At 36.5% G+C, this 24,881-nt stretch overlaps 1 protein-coding gene across 3 annotated transcripts in view; it reads right to left on the reverse strand.

Moving 5' to 3' along the window:
* The window catches only part of LOC131152020 (uncharacterized), a 50,741-nt gene extending 27,963 nt beyond the window's left edge, over positions 1-22,778 (reverse strand). The window contains exons 1-11 of one of the 3 annotated variants that reach the window (XM_058103581.1): positions 22,511-22,769; positions 20,488-20,612; positions 12,894-13,123; positions 12,664-12,744; positions 12,231-12,326; positions 11,966-12,049; positions 11,770-11,839; positions 11,425-11,507; positions 4,113-4,192; positions 3,844-3,942; positions 3,635-3,743 (exon numbers count right to left, since the gene is read on the reverse strand). In XM_058103581.1, coding sequence (XP_057959564.1) covers positions 3,635-3,743; positions 3,844-3,942; positions 4,113-4,192; positions 11,425-11,507; positions 11,770-11,839; positions 11,966-12,049; positions 12,231-12,326; positions 12,664-12,744; positions 12,894-13,103 — 912 coding nt within the window. In that variant the 5' untranslated portion in view covers positions 13,104-13,123; positions 20,488-20,612; positions 22,511-22,769. Of the gene's footprint in view, positions 1-3,634; positions 3,744-3,843; positions 3,943-4,112; positions 4,193-11,424; positions 11,508-11,769; positions 11,840-11,965; positions 12,050-12,230; positions 12,327-12,663; positions 12,745-12,893; positions 13,124-20,487; positions 20,613-22,290; positions 22,431-22,510 lie in introns of those variants that run through there. The other 2 variants (XM_058103583.1, XM_058103582.1) reach the window with 2 other exon arrangements.
* Positions 22,779-24,881: the final 2,103 nt, after the last annotated feature.

Genomic DNA, 24,881 nt, shown 5'->3' on the forward strand with positions numbered 1-24,881 from the left:
CTCTTGGAATGCAAGGGGCCTTGGGGCCTTAATATGTTTCTAAAAGGGCTCTAACTTCTTTTCTTAAACACTCGAGAGGGGTTTACAGGAAATGAAAACTGAAACCATAAACAATTTTTAGGTTGACAGCTTATGGGGGCATAAAAACTGCAGATGAATTTCCCTTGGGCAAATGAAAATGCAGGAGGAATTCTTATTTTATAAAAAAATGAAGTGATTGACACGCTTGATCACTCAATTAACTCCAGCCCAGCTTCCTGCCTGTTAAGGAACCTAGAAGATAACTTTAAGTGGATTATCACAAGTGTCTATAGGCCACGTGAAGGACCCTCTAGAGGATGCAGAGGATGCTCTTGTGGTATGAGCTCTTGGAGGTTAAAGGAAATCGTGATGCCCCTTGGGTTACTAGGAGAATTTCAATATGGTCTTGCACCCTCATGAAAGAAGTGGGAGCACCTAGTAGACCACTAGCAAGAGAGAATTCATCAATTTTATCACTGTGAATGCCCTCATTGATCTGCCTTTCTCTAGCGGCTCCTTCAAATTGTAGGATTCTAGGGTAACTACCTCTTTCTTGAGAATTGATAGGATCCACATCTTCAGAGGTTGAGAAGAACATTTCACTAAGGCTTCTCAAAAGATTCTCCTTAGACCTAATTCAGACTACTTCCCCATCCTTCTGGATACAAGATGTACAAAGTAGGGGCAACCCCTTTCCATTTCGAAATCATGTGCCTTAAACATGATGTTTTGGAGATCTGGATAAACAAATGGTGTTCTTCTCTCCATTTTGAGACTAAAGCAATTTTTGGGGCTGTCTCAAAATTAAAGGGACTAAAGGTAAAGGAATGGTGGAATAAGAGTGCATTCCGAAACAACACATGGAAAAGAATGTGATCCTTAATGGTATCAAAGAAGGATATCAAAAGTGGCATTGTTGAATTCTACAAAAGATCTTTGTACCAAGATGGCCCTCATGGTTTTACTTTAGTTTTTCTTTTCAAGCAAATTGGGGACTCCTTAAACAAGACATTGTCAGCATTTTTAATTATTTTCCTAAACAGGCATACTTGTTAGAAGCATTAACTCCACAATTGTTACAAGAAAATTGAAGCTTTCAACATTAAGGACTTCCGTGCTATGACTCTAGTTGGTAAGATCCTATCCAAAGTCCTTGCTGCAAGGCTGAAGAAAGCAATCCAGAGGTTATTGACCAGCATCAGCATGCATTTGAAGCAGGCAGGCAGATCATGGCAGCCCTAATTGCTAATGAAGTTGTGGACACCTATAATAAAGGCAGGAAGATTTCGGTGGTCTGTAAACTCAACATGGAGAAGGTTTTCAAATATGTTAACTGGACTTTTCCTCACAACATTCTCAAAAGAAATAGCTTTCGGAGATCTTTGGTGTATGTGGATCCAGCAATCCGTTTCAAACCCAACATCTTCAGTGCTCATCAATGACTGCCCTTCAGACTTTTTTCACTCTACTAGAGGTCTAAGGCAGGTGATCCCCCCTCCCCTTATTGTTAATTTTAGTTATGGAAGAGTGAATCTCTTGTTGACAAGGCTTCAAAAGAAGGCCTTCTTAAAGGTTTTAGTATTGGAATAAAGGGAAGAGAAAAGGACGCTTCCATCTCTTCATGGACATTACCATCATTTTTTGTGAAGAGGATCCCTGGCAAATCCTCAATCTTAGATGCATATTTCTCAGGTTTGAAGCAGTCAAAGGCGTGAAGGTGAATCTGGGAAGAAGTGACTGATTCCTCTTTGGGCCAGCACCAAAGGGACTTTCCTTGTGGGCCTTTTCAGCTGCAAACTGGAAGTTTTTCCAATCTCCTACCATCATCACCCTCTCGGAGCTAAATTCGAAGACAAGGAGTTGGGGATCCCATCAATGAAAGAGACCTGGCCAGTTGGAAGAGGAATTATTTGTCTGAAGGTGTGATACTTGCCCAATTTAGAAGCATCTTAACCAATCTCCCGGTTTAATAGATGTCACTCTTTCCAGTCCCTTGCTCATTTGCTAGAAAGTTGAGGGAATTCAAAAATGATTCCTCTGGGGGAGTTTAGGAGAGGATTTCAAGTATCTAGTTAAATTGGGGGCCATTAAACAACCTATGGGTCATTTTTTTTATAACAAAACAAATTTATTAATGAAAGAAACAATTACAATGGATGTGGGATAAACAACCTACAGGATATGGAGGCTTACAAATCAAATTTCTGTCTACTTTCAACAAAGCCCTTCCTTGGGAATTGCTTTGGAGATTCAGAAAGAGATAGATCATCATTTTTCTTTTTCTTTTTTTTTTTGGGGGGGGGGGGGGGGGGGGGGTGGGGGGGTCACTTCAAAATATGTTGCCAACACTATGGTCAGATCACTAAAGCTGGGTGAGGAGCACATGGTATTGGAGTTTGGAAATCTATTAGGAAAGGGCACGATGATTTTTTTTCTTCTTCATCACTTCCAAGTGGAGGAAACGGGATATATTCTTTTTTCGGCATGATATCTTGTGCAGCCATTCTCCCCTATGCATTAGGTTCTTTCTATTTTTAGCTTGGCTTGTGACAATGATGCCCTTCTTCAAATTTCTGACCAACGGATTTTTCTGGAAGTTTCCCTTGATTAGAAATGCTTTCAACTGGGAAATTGAACATCTTACAAACTATTATGGTAACTTGTGCATATGCCTAGTGTGGAACCCTACTAAGCAAGTGGATCCTGAGCCAGAATGCTAGATTTACAGTCAGATTTTATTATCCACGGGCAGAAATTTACAGCAACTTTCCCTAGACGCCCATTTGGAGAACAGCTGCCCCAACAAAAAGGTACTCTCTTTATGTGGGAGCAACTCTGGATAACCTGTAGAAAAGGGTCTGCCTCTTGTTAACAGGTGCTTTTTGTGTTTTAAAAGTGCTGAATCCATTCATTACATCCTCTCACACTGCTCTTGGACCAGACTCCTTTGGGACTTGGGCTTTTCACACCAAAACATCAGTGAGTTACTGCCAAAAGGGTGAAAGAAAAGCTATGGACCTGGAAACGTATCCATTCAAGCAAAGAGAGGAACAAAGCTTTGTCCCTCATTCCCCTTGACATCTTTTGGTTTGGTTGGAGGGAAAGTAATACAAAAGCTTTTGAAGGATCACCCACGCCCATGCATACTACTAAAATGGCAAAGGACTGCTACTGTGGCCAGATGGCACAGTTGTTTATTTATGGTTTTGACACTAGTAACTCTTGATTTTTTCTTTTTTTCTTTTTGTTTTTTACAACCTGCAATGGAAGTGATTTCCATTGTTTGATGTTTGGGCAGCATCCCCTCAATGCCCTAGTTAGTAGAATCTTACAATCCTTAATCTGGTCCTGCCAACCATACTAGTGATCCTACGTATGATTCCAATTTGAATAACCTTGGTTACTATGTCATGCTAACATTGGTTCGATCACCAATTTGACAAAGCAATCCAACCAACCCAATGGCTTCAGCAGGTTCACTAGTCACAGTTTTAGCAAAAAGTGTAGCTCATTTATAAATCCACGCCAATCAAGAACTAAAAAAATCAATATTATAATTTAAATCCATAATCACAGCATACCAACTAATCAAATGAATTACAAAAACTCAAACCTGAAGGCGGGCTACTAATTTCCCTTTAGAAGTGCTTTCACCACTCGCATTCTTTCCATTTTTATCTTTTGGGTCACTAGGTTTGCTTTCTTTACTTTCAAAAATGTACCTAAACATGAAATAGCAAATTAATAAAATGAAATTGCCATTTAAAAAAAAATCTCAAAGCAAGAACAAAAAATAAGGCACTCTATGCAATGGAAAGTCACCGATGATGACGAAAGAATATAAAGTCTCTCTGGTTGTGAAAAGTCACAACTCGCCGACCACGAAAATTTGGATCTCGGGGGAAAAGTGACTGTATCATCCTAGACCAAAAAAACAACAATGAAAAAAAAGGGTAAGAAACACACACACACACAAACACACATATACAAACAAATAAGATGCAAACTTCCGACGAGAGAGAGAGAGAGAGAGAGAGAGAGGGAGAGATGGTGCCTAAAGTTCTTTGATTAGAAAAACAAGTATTTGCAACCTTCCAATTCGATGACCCAAGCTTGTTCTGAAGTTTGTCAATACCAGCTCAGGCTCGTGACTAGTGGGATTTCCATGACCCTGCAAGCAATATAAATTTGAAAAGTAATTCAAAAAAATTCATTCAATCTGCAACAACTCACACTTTTTAATAATTGAATTTATATATTTGGAACAGTTTGATTCTCAATGCAGTTCAGCTCAATCCAAAGAAAAAAACCAAAACAAGAACCACACCTAGTTCCTATTTATTAGACTTGGAAGAACCCAATCTGCAAATCAAACCAGCTTCCAGTTTACTTCGGATGATTAGGCTACCTCATCCCAAGTTACATCTTAATGAAAGTAATGTGTGGCAGGAGTAAATATTTGGTATAATAATTGGTACCAGAAGGAGGCTTTAAAACTGACTTAACTTGATCTTGTACCCCTAAACTTCATAAAGAGGCATCAAAGGCAAATTAAATTGTTCGAATCTTTGAGAAGCCAGTGGCATGCACTACAATCTCATCTTTGTTAGAATTTTATTATATTTGAAGAAGTGAACATTGCTGATCAAAAAAAAAAAAAAACTAGGAGATGTGAACATAGGACCAGTTGAGCAGATCCAATAAGGGACTAGCGCAATCTTCCAAAAATGCTATCAAAATTATCTTTCTCCAAGTTTGCCCCCATTTACAAGTATGAAGATTTTCCTAAATTTTGCACCCTTTGAATGCAAATCCTAAATCCACTCCTGGCTAAAGGTAACTGAATAAAACAGATAATTTGGATGAAAGGAATAAGCAAAATGGGCACCCTTAGAGGCTGATTTGGAATTGAAATTCCACAAAAAAGTTTACTTTTTATTTATTTTATTTTTTTGTGACAGCTGCCCATCATAAAAGCTATATAAATGATCATTTGGTATGGAGGATATGAGTATACCTAAAAGGAGCTGTTTGTGCTAAGGGTGAGAAATCCAATAAATTGTTTTCTTCTTCATTGCCAGGTGGCTTGCATGACCCATAATTTGAGTTTTTCTTTTATTTCTTCAAAGTGCAGTATATGATCATGGAAAGATTTGAAAATTTGGAATAGGAAGTTTGTTTGAAAGCCCGCTCCATGGGTTTTTAGTGTTTTGGAAAAAGCCAAACTAAAATTTTTCAAGATGTTAAACTCCCTCAAGTTCAAGCATTTTTTTAAATTGATTTAAAAGAAATTTTGAATTGTTAAATGAGGCCCCACCCAGCATCCCTTTGCACCATTTCTTTTTTCTTTTCTTTTTTTTGGTTTTTTTGGATAAAAGCATAAATATTATTAAGATACGGGAAAGAAATAAACTAAATGGTAGGCAAGATAATCCTCCTCCAGAAAATAAAAGCAGCAAAGAACAACAAACATTGCAAAGTTTAACAAAGCCATCCAATTTCTTGCATATCAATCAGCTGCGCCCATCTATGCAAACCAACATTCAAGCAACATAAAGAATCCAAGAAGATAACCATGCACCACTCCAAGTACTAAGACATCTTCCTCCAATCAGTGAATCTAGCAGTCCACTCCAATCAAATGCACCTCACTACAGCAAAAATTCACAGCTCCAAGTATCTTCCCATCCTTCCTACCACCAAAGAAAGCCCTTGATCTTCTAAGGGAAAAAACTCTCCAAAGAAAAAAAGAGCACACGCAAAGTTCCCCACAAGCACCTAAAAACCAACTCCAAATATTCCAAGAGAAAGACCATTGCAAAAACAAAATGTGTGTTTGCTTCACCAATCTGGGAAAAAGAAACAGAGACATCAAAGCTGAACTGAGTTAGGACAGGAAAGGGAGAACATAAGAAAGAAAAAGAATAAATAAAAACAAAGGATATTAGAGAAGAATTAAGGGAAGAAACGAATAAAAGAGAGACAAACAGAAGAAAAGAGGACCAGAGGTAGAAATGTAAGAACAAAAGGAGGGGATTAATACAATAGAGAGAGAGAGAGAGAGAGAGAGAGAAATGAGAAAAAAGAAGTTAAGTAATTAGAAAAGAGGACCAGAAGTAGAAATGTAAGAACAAGAGGAGGGGATTAATACAATAGAGAGAGAGAGAGAGAGAGAGAGAGAGAGAGAGAGAAATGAGAAAAAAGAAGTTAAGTAATTCAATTAATTCAAAATAAATAACCATTTGCATCGTAAGCCTATATTAACAGGAAACAAATAAACTCGTAAGGGTGCGTTTGGTTGGTGGCTAAGGTTGACAGGTCTGGACTGGATTAGATTGCTCTGGCTATAAGAATTGTTCTGTCATGCGTTTGATTTGCCATCTGGCCTCTGCCACCACCAGCCCAATGGTCCAACTCCATCGCTGAAAATCCCTGTGTAAATGTTTCCTCATTTGCTGCTGCAGACACTGTCACAGCCAGAGGGAGAGCAATATGCTCCAGCTTGGAAAGATCTCTGTCTTGTTGCCACCCTTTGAAGGCGATGACACGAATCCGAAGGTGAAGCTCAAGGGACGGGCTGAAGAGTTTGCATTTGCGTGCCTCACTGACAGTCTAAAGTTGTTCAATTTGCAAATTTTTACTAAAAGTTTGAGGAAGTTTCATAAAATTGTAGAGCAGACGGCGGTCACAAGGCTTTGTTGGGAGTTGCCAGCGGGCAATTTTCGATTGGAGTCTCCAATCAAAGTTCCAGGCCTTCCAGCCAGTGAAATGAAAAAATCAAAGCTCTGACTGGCAAATTTAATTTCCTAGACAATCTACAAATTACGCTTCACCAAATTCCTGTACCATGCTCTGTTGGAGAACGCATATCCCACATAAAAGGTATTAGCCCTCTCTTCTCGGTCAGTACAATCTTCTTGGTGTGTTGCATCAAACATGGGCCGAGAGTTCTAAGCCTAGCCTAGCCTAGCCTAGCCAACAAACCAGACGCATCCTAAAGACAAAAGTAAGACCATCAAAAATTACAGAAGTACCTCAAAGCACATAAATATCCAAAATAAACCCCAAAATTACTTGGGGGTCGTTTGGTATCACTGTTAAAAATTATAGAAATGAAAACCAGAAACGAAAATCAAAAACCAAAAACAGAAACTAAAAACCAACAACCTATATGATTAACATTTATAAAACTAATACAAATTAAAAACTAAATTAAAAAATATTCATTTTCATCTTTAAACCAAATAATATTATAAAATATGATTAAAATAATAAAATTACAAATAGCACATATTAAAATATTTACTATAATAAAAACAAAATTTATTATAATTATTTTACTCAATTGTTCTACTTTCAAAATTTGCTTTACAATAAAAATTTTACTAGACATTACAATTGAAATAGTAAAAGTATTTTGTAATTGGATTTATTATTATTTTTGGAAATTTATGTATGCTTATCTTTTAAATATATTTAAATTCATATGATCATTTATTTTTTATTTTAATTTAAAAGTGTGTAAAATGAATAATTTAATGCAAAAAAACTATTTCTGGATATTGAAATTTTTGGCAACAAGTTGCCAAAACAATTGAGAGCCATAAAATCTGGTTTTCAGCTTTTTGACAAACAGCAGAAAATCGGCAACAGAAACAAAAAACTGACAACATAAACAAACGCGTCTTTATAACTTGTTTCTTCACTACGGAAAAACAGAAACAGAAAATTAAAAACAGCAACAATACCAAACAGGCCCTTAAATTTTTACAATAAGCATCAGTGTCCCAAATTTAAAAAAAAAAAATCCATACTTTATTAAACCTACACATTTTATAAAAAAGATTTAGAAGGTGGGATGCACTGAGCAAGAACATCTAGCTTGCGGCCTTACAAATAGTAACACACTCGACAGTAAGTAGGATTGCCACGATAATGTGGATCACATTAAGAAGAACCTTGTCAAAGATCCAGTTACCGAAGACCTCATAAAGCTACTTGTGGAAAGCAAACCACACCGGTTCTGGTTAGAAGAAGGATTGTTGATGACACATTGTAACCAACTCTTTGTCCCTCAAGCTAGTGATCTAAAGAAGACACTATTGGGCGAGTGTAATGACACAATGGAGACAAGTCATCCAGAATGGTATCTCACTTTGGCTTTTTGAAACAAAGGTACTACTAGCCACACATGCGTGACAAAGTGGTCAAGTATACCTTAACTAGTCTCACCTGCTAGCAAGACAAGGTCGATCCAAAGAAGATTTCAAGGTTGTTGGGGCCTCTTTGAGCACCAACGATACCGTGGGAGAGTGTCTCGCTTGACTTTCTCACCAAGCTACCCAAAGTTGGAGACTCAGGGTCTATACCCGTGGTTATAGACAAGTTTTCAATGTACGATACTTTCATCACACCAGGGTACTTTTCAATAAAGAAGATAGCACAAATGTTCTTCAAGCATATTTTGAAATATTGGGGTATTTCCGCAGACATTGTCATTGACAGAAACTCGAGATTCATAGTCAACCACTAGACAAAACTTTTCAGAATTTCCAGTTCACAACTTGACATCTCTTCGAGCTACCATCCATAGAAAGATGGACAGACAGAGATATCCAATGGGCAACTAGAGGAAAACTTACGTCATTTCGTCACTAGCAACCAAAATAATTAGGTGCAGCTACTCAACGTTGCTCAATTATGTTTCAATGCCCAAAAGAGTTCAACAACTAAAAAGAATCATTTTGAGTTTGTTACAGGCCAACAGCCACTTTTACCTCACACAATGGGGGAGCCATATAGAGGAAAGAATCTGAGCGCATACATCTTTACCAAAGAATGGAGAAAAAATGCAGAAATCACCCAAGCTTACTCAGAGAAAGCTTTCAAGTAGATGAAGAAGTGTGCAGATCAAGGGAGAAGACCGTTGCACTTCAACATGGGTAACTTGGTGCTTGTTAAGCTCCATCAAAAACAAATCAAATTACTATGGGGTCAATATAGGAGAGCTAAAGTTGAAAAGGCCTCTTGCAAGGTTGAATCCAAGTTAGATGAAGGTGCATCATGTGTTTCACAGCCACTCAACACCAACACTAAAGATCCAAGCAGAAGTTAGTCAACCAAAGCACCATTGAAGATAGCCTAAGCTAACATAAGAAAAGTTAAAGTCATCCTTGCAAACAAAGTATTCACATCTTCAAGGAAGAAGTGGCATAGGTTCTTAGTGAAGTCGAAAGACCTTGGAGACGAATAAATCAGTTGAATGTCAACGGAAGCTTACGATTGTACTTAGTGTCAAATTCTATGAGGACATTGGCCTCATAAGTGGGAGAGATTGCCACGAGCCAAGCTTATTTAGGGCATTACGCTTACTTGTGACCATTTGCCTCGTGTACATAGGATAGGTAACCATCATGTAAATAATAGTATAACGTCAATTCATGAAGTGTGTTTATGCCTTAAGTGTAAAATAGGGGTATGAATCCTCGGTTAGATTCATGTTTCCTAGTGTCAAAGCTAGAATAGTATATAAAGCTCTCTAGGAGGAGGATGAGTGTTCATTTGTAAACGAATTTAGCCTCCTTGCCTCCGTCAAAGGTAGAATACCATATAAAGCTCTTTAGGAGGAGGGTGAATGTTTATCAATCATTGAAAAATTCACTAGCATTTGTAAACGTGTTCAGCCTCCTTGCCTCAGTCACTAAAAAGGCATCAACATGGCCTATGGAGGTGTTAATGAATTACGTTGCTTCAATGTTTTCTACGTGATTCTAATTTTTCTTACATGAATTGCTAACTACTTCCCTTTACTTTGCATTCAGTGGTTGTAAATGCATTCTTATGGTAAACCTCAGTATGCTTTTGGCTAATTAATTATGCCAAAGCACTTTAGCAAGTGCCGCATGGCCTTTCACAAGGTGTGAAGTGTTCAACCCGTGACAATTAGAAATGATGCGTCTTGGGAACTTGATCGCCTCACTAACTTTTATAGCATTTGTAGAAGTTCCAGCATTGAAATATAACCAATGAACCCCAATGGATTCTAGATTAATGGTCGATTCATGATCGGGTCTTTTTCTAGAAAACTTTTCCCAATGGGAACAAGTTGCAACAATCTCCCTTGGAATCACATCTGGAAGACAACAGCCCCCACAAAAATGATTTTTCTTGCTTGGAAGACAATGCACAACAAGATTTTAAACTTTGAAACCTGTGGAAAAGAGGGCTGACCCTCACCAACCAGGAGTTTCCATGTATAATGCTAAATCAGTTGACCACATCCTCCTACAACACCCTTGAACTAGGAAGTTTTGAAGCATGGCATTCTCCTTGACTAGGCAGAAGGACCACTGCCTGCTCTGCAGGATGGGAGTTTTGGGCTAGGAAAGGTGCTCAAGCCACCAAAGAGAACAGGAAAGCTTTGCCATCTTTTGGTGTGCTTGGAAGGAAAGAAATAGTAGAGCCTTGGAAGGCTCAGTTACACCCCTTCATATTTGTAAAAATCAGGTGGGTTGCTACTTGTAACAGCTGGCACAGTGTGCATTTTTTGAATGATCATGATGTAATTCTAGATTTTTGTGACACCCTGTGATCCTTGTTCAGTTTGTGTACGGGGTAGGCATCCCCTTGATGCCCTGTTAAAAATCAAGGCAAACACTATAATGAGTCAATAACAAGTGCAACGCCCACCACATATTCCTCTCATGTTCACTTGCATTTCAATTATTAACTCCAATAAGTAGCAAACTCTTGTTTTCTACATATATTAGAATGTATACAAAACACCAAACAGAGTGAAGTTTTGTTCAATTGTATATTTAAACAATCTATTCAACTTTGAAATCCCTTCATGCATAAAAGTAGGAACAGTGTGTATTTTCTATGAGTATGCTAGAGATTACCATGGGCATACAATGCTTATCTGTTGATAATTTATTCTTGTATTGATGTGTATTCTCATGAATGTTCAACAGATTACCTCTATTAACTTTACTAATTAAATATGTCTCCAATGATTATATGATACAAACACTTAATTGGATGCATAGCCTATAAGCAACACAAACCAGCTACTTCAGCATACAAGCATATATGCAAGTATGCCTATCTTGCATACTTGGAAATCGCTAGGTAAAAGCAAGAATCATACCCATATCCATTGGACGAAAAACACTAGTCCTTATTTCATACAGGATTACAACAAGAGCATTGTGTACAAGGTGTTATAGCACATTATCATCCACATTAAAACATGCACACATGTATGCATGTCCGTACATATATATGTTTATATCAGAAAGACATCTTCTATAGTTATTACTCACTAGCTGTTGGCTATGCAGGTAGTAGCTCACACAGAATAAAAGATCTATGCTAATTAACCATCATCGAGTAACAGCATACCTTAATATCTTTGCGCAAGACAAGTCTTGAAAGCTTGAAATGAGCAGTAGGACCATTAGGTAAGCTAATAACTAGAAGAGCATCTACAAGGCAGCCATCCAGTTCACAACATAAACTTTCTAACAACAATGGTTAGGGTAGGGATAAAACAAATATTTTTAAGGTGGGGATAATATATATATATATATATATATATATATATATATATATATTGTCCTGCTAACAAAAACACACTCCCAATCCAAATAAATTATAGAAGCACAAGACTCCTCAAACCCAAGACCACAAATTTTGAACAGAAGATGCAAATATGGCTTTTATAAGATAGCAAGAATTACCACAAACCTGGCTCCCTGCGGTTAGTGTGAACAACTATAACAGAGGTGAAATCCTTGTGTTTTGCATATTCTATAATCTGAATTGAAAAAAAATTATAACACTCTAGTTAAAAAAGTTCATACGACAATAATTCAATGTCAGTCAACTTCTATGCCAACAAAATAAAAGGGAAAAAAAAACATATGAGGTTAATAACCAGCACCTTTTTCAAATCATAAGTCCCTCTCTTATAGTACTGTGCATTCGGGATAACTGAAAGCAGTTCTGATATAAAAGCAGGTCCCCTCTAAGTACCAAGCAACATATAAAGCAAAGGTAATATAAACATGTTAGAGATCATTTTGCAGAAGAGATTTTTTTTCAACCCAAGAATTCCGTCAAACATGGGGAAAATTAAAAATGCAATGTGTCATCCATTAAGCTCAATGGCCCTATGAAAATGATACATGAGGATGGAGAGGACATACAGAAGAATTGAAACGGCAAGTAGTGATTAGAATCTTGGGAGTGTGTTCATCATTCAAAACTGAACTAAATTCATCTGCATCATTTGCTGCAAACAGCTGCAATTTTACACGTGTGACATAAGTCAACCACAAGCAGCAGAGTGTAATTTTTTTTATAGCTAATGATTTACAAGACCATAAAATAAATGCATAAGGATTCCTTGTTAGACAGAGGAGAATAGAGAAACTAAGTTCTGAAAAAATCCAGGTGTAATGAACTGTCCAGCCCAGACCAAAATTGATGTCATGAGGTTAATTGTATAGCAGTGTGGAAACATGAGATTCAAACTTACAGAAAATTATGCAGCAGTATGTATGTCTTTTGTGTTTCTATTAGTGTGTTGTGTGTGTGTGTTTGTGTGTGTGTGTGAGAGAGAGAGAGAGAGGATATGACCTCTTCATCATCAGGCCTGCAAACAGTCTCATCAAACTCCCGTGTGTTCTCGATAGTCCGGGGTATCTGCTTTGGTGGAGGCTGAACAAAGAAAAAAAAGAGAACATGAAACTATTGAGGCCCCAAAATATTATTAGTTCCCGAAGTAATCCTTCAGAATCTACCATTATCAAGTTACGTGTACAATTGAGTACTACAATCAAATAATCAATCAGGGAAAGGGAAGGCACCTCCTCGCCAAGCTCAAGAGCCAACTTTTCAGCAGCATCACATGCCTTAGCCTTCTTACGCTTCTCAAGCTTCTTCTTGTGCTTGAGCTTTCCGTGGACAATTGATCTCTTCTCCTTATTCTTTATCATGGATGGAAGTATTTCCTTCTTATTAGTCTTAGTAGAGCCAGAATCTTTGATTCCTCCATCAGCTACTTCTCGTTTAACCATTAGGCTAATCCCTTTAAACACTAAATAATGGCATCCTATTTAATTAGAAAGTAGTAAAATTTATTGGAGAAATTAAACTATAGCAGATCAATCAAGCAAATTATAAAAATAAAGCAATAATACAATGAAACTCCATGTACTTAAAAGAAACTAAAAGAAACAATGGAAGCGCCAACAATTTTTACCTCTTTTTTTTTAAAAGAAAGGGAGTACAATTGATGGTGTGGTGGTCAAAGGAACTTGGATTCTATTAGGTAGCATTTGGTTCACAATTGGAATCGGAATCAGAATTCACTGGAATCAGAAATGGAATGCCAGATTCCTCTCTTATGTTTGGTTCAACAAATAATCAGAATCAAAATTGTATTGTAGTGTACGGTATATACAAACATAGAAATCATAAATGAGTCTAGTTAGTGTAAAAAATGTATTCAATTAATTTAATATAAAATAATAATATTATAAATATAATTATTATATAATATTATTTTATTAAGCTATATAATAATCAATTTTTTACACTAAAATCATTTTGATAATCATGTACTCGATTATACTTAGTGTATTATATTTTATCATATTTTTTATTAGTATAATTTTGTTTTAATTAAATTATTAATATTATATTTTATAAGTATTATATTTTAATATGTAATTTATTAAATGCAAATAAAAATATCATACATGATAACACTGTAACATAATTTATTATTATAATAATAATACAATACAACAACCACCATAACATCATGTTTTATTACACAATAATATTTTATTCTTTTTTTATTATATAATTAGTAGAATTTTACGATTATATATTTGCACTAATTATATTAATAATGTTAACTAATAATATATAAAACAGCCACCATGGCATTATATTTTATTACACCATAGTGTTTTACTCTTTCTTTTGCATATTATATAATGAGTAAAATTTACTATTATATATTTGTACTAATGATACTAATAATATAAATTTTATCTTCTTTTAGGGTTCTATATGATAATAAAATAAGTAAATAACCATACCACAATTACATCATAGTATTTTTTTAATTTACTACTATTCCGATTCCGATTTCTAGAGTTAATTCTTTATTACCAAACACCACCTTAGAGTTTAATTTGGAGATGATCGCTTGTGCTTGTTGCTCAGTTTGAGAACAAGAAGATGATGATCAGCAATGATGGCCAACTAGACATAAAATCAAGAAATTAACACCATTTTTCGTACACAAGAATGAAATGGAGAATGAATGAAATTCAAGTAGGAATTCCATTGTTTGGCTGCAAACACAGAATAATGCTAGAATGAATAGACATTTCCATTCTCATGTTTGGTTTAAATAATTATAATGACACTAGATTGCTAGAGTACAGAGCAGAGGAACAGTTCTCTGGTTGGCGCCAGAGTATAGGGTGTATTTGGATCTCCCAAGTCCCTACACACACACACACACAGATGTGGTACTCTGGAAAAATATAAACATAAAAATGGGGTAAGAATCATTGTAGATAAAGATCTAAAAGATAATGATGTAGATGTCAAAAGAATAGTGGATAGGATCATAAAATCAGAATATCTGTAGGACTAGATATTATAAACGTCATTAATGCACATGCTCCCCAAATAAGCTTTGCCAAAAACCTTAAAAGACAATTTTTGGGAGATATGAATACCATAATACAAGGGATGCTAATCGTAGCTACTGGTCTGAATGGACACATTGGAAAGGACAATGAAGATTATAAGAGGATACATAGAGGCCATGGATATGAAGATAAAATGAATCCAATGATACAATTTTAGATTTTGCCATGTTCAATGATTTGGTTATAATGAATAACCGTATTAAGAAAAGAGAAGGTCACTTAATAGTCTTCAAACGTAAACAAAATAAAAGCCAAATAGGTTTTTTTCTCAACTAGGAGGGGGGATCGTTTGTCATGTAAGTATTGTAAAGTTATCCTAGGTGAAAGTTTGACTACACAACACAAAGTTCTAGCATTAGATATAAGTCCAAAAAAAAGGAAAAGAAATAGCAACATAAAGCAATGCAAGAGGATTAAGTAGTGAATTTTGGAGGGAGAAATTATAATAAAATTTAATAATAAAATGATCAAAGAGAGTGATTGGGTAATAAGAGACAAAGTAGACGCAGACACTCTATGGAATAAGCTGGCTAGCTCTATTAAAAATATAGCAAAAGAGATTTTAGGTGATTCTTAAGGGAGATTCTCAGACAATAAAAAATGTGGTGGTGGTATCAAGATGCCAAAAAAGGTTGTATAAACAAAAAGAATTTGATATAAAACATGGAAAAATTGTAGAAACATAGAAAACTTTGAAAATTATAAACCAGCAAGAAGGCTAAAAAGGCCATTACTGAAGCTAAACATAGGGCTTATGATAATTTATACGCTAAAGTAGATATTAAAGAAAGGGAAAGAGACAAAATATAAACTTGCTAAAGCTAAAGAAAGAAAGTGCAAGGATTTAGATTACGTATAATGTATAAAGGATGATATTGATATTGTCTTGATTATAGAAGAAGACATAAAAGAGAGGTGGCAAAAATACTTTAATAAATTGTCTAATGAAAACCAAATTGAAAGCCAATTGATGCATCCTCTTTTTCTAAAAAAAAAAAAAAAAAAAGCAGTCAAAACCAAATTGAAAGCTTGAACCTAAAAGTGACAAATGATGAGAAGACTAAAACTATGAGATTTATTCACAAAATTTGAGTCACTGAAGTTAAGATGACTTTTAAAAAGATAAATGGGAAATCTATAGGACCAGATAATATCCCAATTGAAGTTTGGAAAAGCTAAGAGGATAATGGAAGTATGTGGCCAGCTAGATTGTTTAATACTATTATAAAAACAAAGAAAATGTTAGCTGAATAAAGGAAAAGCACGTTAATACATATATATAAAACCAAGGGCTAAACCCAAAAGTGTAATAACTATTGTTGAATTGAACTTATGGGTCATACGATGTAATAGTGGGAAAAGGTAATAGAACAAAGAATAAGAATGGAAACGAGGGTCTCGGAAAATCAATTTGGTTTTATACCTACGAGATCGACAACATAAGCCATTCATCTTTTTAAAAAGGATAATGGAAAATTTTAGCAAAAAAGCAACAGAACTTGCATATGGTTTTTATTAACCTAGAAAAAGCCTATGATAAGGTACTTAGAGAAGTTCTTTGATGGGTTTTAGGAAGGAAGGGAATTTGCAGTAGATATACTGATGTCATAAATGGTATGTATTATAGAGTGATGACTAGCATCAAGATTGTAGGTGGAGAGTCTAGAGAATTTCAATCACAATAGGTGTTGATCAAGGTTTTGCTTTGAGCTCTTATCTTTTAGCTTTAGTAATTGATGAACTCACTAGGAATATTCAAAATGAGATTACATGGTGTATGTCGTTCACAAACAATATTGTTTTGCTAGATGAAAGCAAGAGTAAAATAGAATCTAATTTAGAATTATAGAAAACAAATTTAAAATCTAGAGGTTTTAGGATAAGTAGAAATTAATATGAAATGGTAATTTCAATCAATCATGTAAAAAACTCCATTCTAACCAGATGCACCTATCCACCCTTAAAGGACTCCAATTATGCCCCTCAATCATCAGTTTATGCTTAGCCCTCTGTATATAAATGATTACAAAAGAGCATTATATCATCTCCAATCTATTTTTTATCTCTGACAAAATATCCAAATAAAAGTTCCAACTCCTTAATATATTATTTCCCTCCTCAACTATAAGACAATTCAAAATCATTGTCCCCTCTTTCCCCCAGCTTATCCTTGATTTTTGACACCAACGCCTCTCCTGAGTCTCCTCCCTAGGGAAAAGCAGCTCCAATTCATTACAAAGATTAGCCTTTCTAGCCCTATCCTCCTCACCCAACAGCCCACACTGCTCTGACTTATCTCAACTCTCAATCAGCAAAAAAAAAATAATTAATTAATTAATTTTTTGCTCCTTGGTATTCCCAAACTCCTCTTTTTTCCATTACTTCAATGTACCTAATATAACCTAAAAGAGACCTAGTATTAAACTCGGCATTAACTTGTGCAAGACCAAAAAATGATAAAACATCAAGGGATTCATGGAAAAGAGGTAATGTCTGTTAATTAAAGCAGGGAATTAGCACACCAATCTTTACTCCTTAGCAGCATATACAAAATGAAACCCTTGCAATCCATTAGTAGGGAAATCAATAGGGAGGTATCCTGAATGCATATAAAAAAAAAACCCTAAGGAAGGTAAGGGATCTCATCTCATCCTCTCTCACTCCTTTATTGTTACGATCATATAATCCTTCCAAGTTCCCTGACTTAGGCATCGAAGTGATCTCTCGAAGCACCCCCTGAATCATCCAAGCCATTTTTCTCTCATTCTTGGAAGGTGACTGAAGCCATGATTGATCCAAATTCCCCAAAAAAATTTTGGCTGCAACAGTTGGCACGGTCTATGGGAAACTTGGACTCTCTCTCAATCATGACTACATGCAACAGTCTTGGAGCCAACTCCAATGAGGTATTGTCCACTTTGGCCTGCTAAGCTCACGAATTTGTCCTATATAAGCGCCTCACTTAGTTGGAGCTCAAACCCTTCTTATAAGCCCAAGATCTCCTTAGTACACATATGATGTGAGACTGTGACAAGCTCTCCTGTCCAATCTATGACGTCCTCATCAACGTGATTTCCCTAGTAGGCTAGTACACATTCAACATGAGATGACAAGCTCTCTCGTCCAATCTCTAACGTCCTCATCAAAGTGGCTTACACCTTTGTGTAGGATTCACTCACATGATAGTATCCTCAAGGCAGATCCACTCACATGATAGTACCCCCAAGGTGGATCCACTCATGTAATAGTACCCCCAACGCAAATCCACTCACATGATAGTACCCCCAGCGCAGTTTTGATACCAAATGTAATGATCCTAGGCCCAACTCCAATGAGGTATTGTCCACTTTGGTCCACTGGCATCACAGGTTTGTCCTATATAAGGCACCTCACTTAGTTGGAGCCCAAACCTTTCTTATGAGTACAAGATCTCCGTAGTACACATCCGATGTGGAATGTCACACTCTCCTGTCCAATCTCTGACGTCCTTATCAACGTGATTTCCCAAGTACACATTCAATGTGAGCCCATAACACTACATCACGCAATTTTGAGCCTAAACCCATTGCTAGGGTTCAATCACCCAAGTCGGTTCACTCCCCACTACTAGACAATTCACCACAAATTATGCCTTATACCAATTTCTAGCCTTCCAAAGGAGGGTGGAAGACACGCTCACCATGATCTTACAACAGAAAAAAGATCCTGTAAAATATGGGCCGGGGGCTATTCAAGCAAAAAACGACACCTAAGGGTAAGCTAGTGGCACTATATGAAGTTGCCTTGAAAATTTTAGATCCAATAAAGAAAGTATATGGGGACAATAGTTTGGGCATTAATGAGCAATGGTCCCAAGAATTGGAAGAAAAACTCAAGAAAATTGATCAACTGAAAAAACTAGTAAAAGAAGTTTGTAGCCAAACCTTAATAAGGAAACCTCAGCTAGATTTTCTTATCCCACCTTTACCAAGGAAATAATAGAGATCCCTCTATCCTATAAATTCAATATGTCCAACATAGAAAGATATGATGGGCTATCAAATCCCCTAGACCACCTGGGCACCTTCAAAATGTTGATGCAATTGCAAGGTGAACCTGATGTCATTATATACTGAGCATTTGCGACAACCCTAAAAGGGGAATGCTAAAGCATGGTGCTGGAATTTGAAGTCTGGCTCGATTAGGTCTTTCTCTAAGATGGATCAACAATTTGTGGGGCATTTTGTCAACAACCGAAAAATGGCGAAGATTTCGTCCCACCTTATGAGCCTTCTTCAAGGAGAGGAAGAGACCGTGAAAGAGTTCATGTGTCGTTTTATCAATGCAACTCTAAAGATCAGAAACTTGGACCACAGATTAATAGTAGCCGCCTTAACAATGGCTTTGCAACCTTGTGACTTCCTAAATTCCATAAGGAAGAAACCTCCAACTGATATGGGAGAGCTAATCCCAGAGGAGGTTATCACCACAAAAAGAAGCAGATCAAATTTGAAGAGAAAACATACTAGAAGCACTGATGAAATCGTCAAGGGAGGGGTAAGGAAACATACCTCTAATAAATACGTCCCTTCCAAGTATGGAGAATAAGAGAAGGGGAGAGAGACAATTTATAGGAGAAAACGAGATAGCACAGACCACGAGGCTTCATGAGATGCAAATCATGCTAAGAATATCTACCCACAAAATGGGCAGTGCTCGGCAAAAAATTGGCCCATCTGATAAGCACCACTCATGAGACCCGAAATGTAGATCTGATGAGCACCACTCATGAAATCCAAAAATGTCCATCAAAAGAATACCGCTCATGAGGCAATAAGAGACATGCACTAATCAGCAAAAAAATGACTCGTCTGATGAGCACCACTCATGAGACAACGAGAAACAATCATTGCTCAACAAAAATTGGTCCATCTGATGAACACCAATCATGAGGCCCAAAAATGCCCACCCAATAAGCACCTCTCATGATATCCAAAAAAGTTCATCTGATGAGCACCCCTCATAAGGCAACAATAGATGAGCACTGCCCGGCAAAAAATTGGCTCATTTAATAAGCAACATTCATGAGACCAAAAAATGTCCATATAATGAGTATTGCTCGTGAGACAACGAGAGATGGGAATTGCTCGACAAAAAATTAGTCCATCTGATGAGCACCGCTCATAAGACCCAAAAATGTCCATTAATGAGCACCACTCATGAAGCAACAAGAAACGGACATTACTTGGCAAAGTATTGGCCCCTCTCATAGTTGTCAAATCAAGATTCGAATGGTGAATCAAAAATTCTATTTCGAAAATCAAGAATCAAATCAAATCACAAGATTTAGTAAACATTTCTTAAATCAATTCTAAATGACACACATATATTGATAAACAAGCAACAAGGAAAATAATAAAATACTTCTAAATTTTGACAATTAAAAAGAATCATATTTCTTGTGTATGACTTCCCCAAAGAAAAGAGAAGTAAGAAAATTGAGGTTAGAAATACTAATTAAATAATGAAATTTATGATGTTTAGCGGAAGGAATCAAGAAAATAAAATAAAAAATTGAACTTTTGCAATTATCAACAATTTTAAAAAATATATATACATTTCATGTGTATTATTTCTAAGGCTAAAAAAGAAAAAAAAATTATTAACCTAAAAAAACGATAATAATTGAACAAACTACTAAAAGAACTAACTTTGGGATCTTAACAAGATAATGAAACATGAGTATCACCTTAGCTAGTGAGTGTTCCGCCCTTCTTCCCAATAGTAGAACACTATACTCCTAGAGTGAAGATTGGTTTTGTGAAGGCAACATAAGAACAAAAGTTCTATTTTCTCCTCTTTATAAGCACAAAACTGACATATACAAAGAATGGAAGGTAATCATGTAAAAATAAAAGCAATAAAAAAGAAACAAATGTTGTTTTGGGTGTTTTGAAATAGTTAGATTTGTAAGGATATAATAGGTCTAGAATCGTGTGAATAAATAAATTCCGATCAATTCAATAGATTCACGAGGCAAGTCGATAGATTAAGCAATGATTCCGTTGTTCTTAGATTCGTTAGTAAGATTCGAATCAATTTGTTTTGAAATTGATACGAATTGTATGAATCGAATCATAAATCATGAGATTCTAACAAGTATGGCTCCTTTGATAAGCACAGCTCATGAGGCCTAAAGATATCCATCTAATGACTTAATCTAAATCTCGTGATAATAAAAGGATTTATAGTAAATGCAATATATTCCCGAGCCAAAAAGGTAACTGTAAGACTCAAAAGTAGGGGGCAACTAATATAACATAAAAGAGACCCTAACATTAAACTCAACATTAATTTATGTAAGACCAAAGGCATCAAGGGATTAATGGAAAAGAGGTAACGATTGTTAAATAAAGCAGGGGGTTAGCACACCAATCTTTACTCCTTAGTGTATCCAAAATGTAACCCGTGCAATACATTAGTAGGGAAACTAATAGGGAGATATCCCAAATGCCTAAAAAATGACCCTCTAAGGAAAGTAAGGGATCTCATCTCATCCTCACTCGTTTACTATTACGATCATATAATCCTTCCAAATTCTCTGACTTAGACATCAAAGTGATCCCTTGAAGTACACCACGGGTCCTCCAAACCGTTTTTCTCTCATTCTTGGCAAGTGATCGAAGTTGTGATTGATCCAAATTCTCTTGAAAAAATTTTGGCAGCAATAGTATCTTTCACAAATTTCAATATTTTCATCACTTTAAAGCCCTCCCACCCCTAAGCACGATAATCTCTCCACCACATCTTAATAATGTCCCTAAAAAAGGAGTGTGTCAACCACATATTCTCAAATCTAAATGGGGTATGGATCCACCAAATAAGATTAGAGTCTAAGAGCACCGAACACTGATCAAAGATTGACCTCACCAGAACCTCTTGAAGAACATTCAGGAAAAAGTCTTCCCAAAAACTAGTGGATAGCAATCTATCAATCCAAGAGACATGTCTATCACCCAAAGCCACACCCATGTAAAGTTACCATTACTCAAGGAGACATCCCTAAGGCTGCCTCAGTTCCAAATGAAAAAAACCAAATATCTCATAAGAGATTCAAAGATCTGAAATATGATGTTCTGATTTGAGAAAAAACTCAGGCATAACACTCTTAATAATGGGCCCAAAACATGTTAATTCAAAAGTAAACATTTAAATGTTCTGATCTGACGTGCTAGAATTTTATTTAGTTCTAGGAAACACTGAAACCGAAATACAGATACCAATACGTAAAACAGATATGGCAGGATATAGACCCAGTGATTTGCAATTTTGTGAAAATAAAGATACGACACAACTGGGATACCTTAATTAACATAATATACATACATATATAATAGACATGTTTTTTTTCTTTTTAAATTAGAAAAAAAAAATTTTAGGTAATTTTAATTTAAAATGAAATAGGCAGTGGACCAGTGGCCATTGGCAAGCACTCAAGCTAAATACAAAATTGATGTTTACTGGATGCATTTTTTTCCCTGCATCTACCCACCTAGTAACTAGCAGTCCCCTTTTAATTTTTGAAACGCTGAAACATCAGTTTTGTGTTTAACCTTTCAAACACCGAAACACCAATTTTGCATTTAGCTTTTCAAAGACGTAAACCCCTTCTTGTGCTTCGGAACTTCAATCATAACCTGCGAACTAGTGAAGAATAGGTAAGGAGATGGAGACGAGGGAGGGAATGCGGAGGGGGGGAATGAGCGACTCACGTTGAGCAAAGAACAGGCTTCAAGCCTTCGAGAGAGAAGAGGCTTCGAGGCTGGGAGAAAGGTTCGTCGGCAAGGATGAGAGAGGATGGCGTTGCGACTCGCGCTAGTGTTCCGAGGAATCTCTTTATGAAGGCCTAGTTGTCCGACGAACAGGGCGAAGAAGGCTGCGAGGGTTGGAGAGGTTCGACGGCCAGAATAGGGGCGGATGATGTCGCCACTCGCCAGGCACCCTAGGGCTCCAACGAAGCTTTCGCTGGTCACTTCAATTGAGTTTTTCCCATTTTAATATTATTTTATAATAAAATATTAAATAATACTTTATTTGAGAAAAAATTCCTCATAACTAGGGGTGGCAAAACGGGCGGGTGGGCCGGGTTTGAGCGGGTCGCCAACAGGCTGGGTCGTAAACGGATCGGGTCTTTAACGGGTCGAGGTTAAACGGGTGCCAATCATATAAACCCTAACCCGCCTGTTTATTAAACGGGCGGATCGCGGGTTACCCATTTAAAAAAATATATTATTTTAAAATTTTAAAACCCCAAATTACAGCACATCTCTCTCTTATTTATTTAAAAAATTAAAGCCCCATATTACAGCACATCTCTCTCTCTCTCTCATGGTTGAAGGGGAATTAAACTTCCTCACTTGTCGCATCTCTCTCTCTCTCTCTCTCTCTCTCTCTCTCTCTCTCTCTCTCTCTCTCTCTCTTTCGCTCTCTCTCTCGGCTTCCTCACTTATCAGATTCAAACAAAATCAGTATACCATTAAGCCAGTAAGCCTGAATGACCACGAGTCAGCTGGAGACGGAGACGGAAACTAGGACGAAGACGGCAACGAGCCCCAAGAATGACCAGATTTGTTATGGCAGATCAGACCAAACATGAGTGGAGAACTGCGAAGTCAAAGTTCAAACTGACCTGCGAGGCTACGAGGTTGAAATTGCGAGAGTCGAGGGCTTAAGAGGAGAGAGGATATGCCGCAGGAGAGGAGGTTATCTGCGAGAGAGAGGCGGAGCCGTGGAGTCGGGGTTGGGATTTTGTGGGAGAGGGAAGGATACTGCAACTCTGCAACTGGGATGATTGATGAAGATGGCCGCCAATCTCCCACGCGACGAAGCAGAAGGAACGAAGGTAGTGAAAGCCAGCGAGAGGCGGCTTCGGCCACAAGAAAATTTAGGGTTTCATGGAGTAAAGTTAATGTATAATATATATATAGGAATATGAGCAAAATAAACGGGTCACCCAATGGGTGACCCGGCCCCGAACCCAGTTGACCCGTTTATAAACGGGTCAACCCGTCACCCGCCCGTTTATTAAACGGATTGACTTTCTTAAACCCGAGCCCGTTTAAAATGGACGGGTCCAGGTGACCCAACGGGTTATGACCCGTTTTGCCACCCCTACTCATAACTTGCTTTTGATCCAACAAGATTTGTTTGAAAAATTAAGCAGCGTTGAACTCATGGCAAATCTCGCTGAAACATCTAATGAGATTTGCTTGGGAATAAATTTTAATGCATGGCAGATTTCATCGGACCATGAGCGACTATGCATGCATTTTTTTTTGTAAATTAAAAATTTTTAAGTATTTCATTTTCTTTTTATGTTTTCAAGATTTTTGAACAATTAATTTATATTTTAATGTGATAAAAATGAAGAAAAAAGTTATTCTTCAATTTGTTGAGATGGAGATTTTTCAACATCCTACCATTGTCTATAAATTATTTGAGTTTAACAATTCTAGAATTAAGAAAATTTTGGTGGCTCAATGGTGGGATAAACTTATTAATTTCATACATGTCACTCTTTTTTTGTTCGTCGAATTATTCTACTTCAATCTTCAATAAACTGGTACCGATATTGCGTTTATTCTAAGAAGCTTTGTGAATAGTGTCAATATAGTTGTAAAATCAAATGATATTGCATCAATAGTCAACATACCATATGAAGGAATTGGTTATCTCGAAAATGTTAAAAAAAAAAAAATGAAATCCATCAAAAATATTTTTGGAAGTTTTAGAGTTACACTAGAGGCTTCTTTTCTTAGTGATGAAAACAAAGTTATCTACAACATCATTGTCAATGTTATATTGAAAGAAACATCTACCCTTATGTTCTTATGGGCACTCATAAAGAAATATCAAATTAACTTTCTTATATTCATGTTAAATTATATGTTTGTTGCAACTAGAAAGAAAACAACATTTCTACCCCATGATCATATGGTGTGTCACATTCTTTAGGGAAATGAAAGTTAAGTCTAATGATTTTCAACTTCTCTCCATCCATCCATATATATATATATTATTTGGTTGATATGGGATTTGGATTGGCTCTAGATGAGAAAAGAAGGAAGAATCAAATGTGTCTCA

Source organism: Malania oleifera, chromosome 3 (genome assembly GCF_029873635.1).
Source record: "Malania oleifera isolate guangnan ecotype guangnan chromosome 3, ASM2987363v1, whole genome shotgun sequence".
NCBI lineage: Eukaryota > Viridiplantae > Streptophyta > Magnoliopsida > Santalales > Ximeniaceae > Malania > Malania oleifera.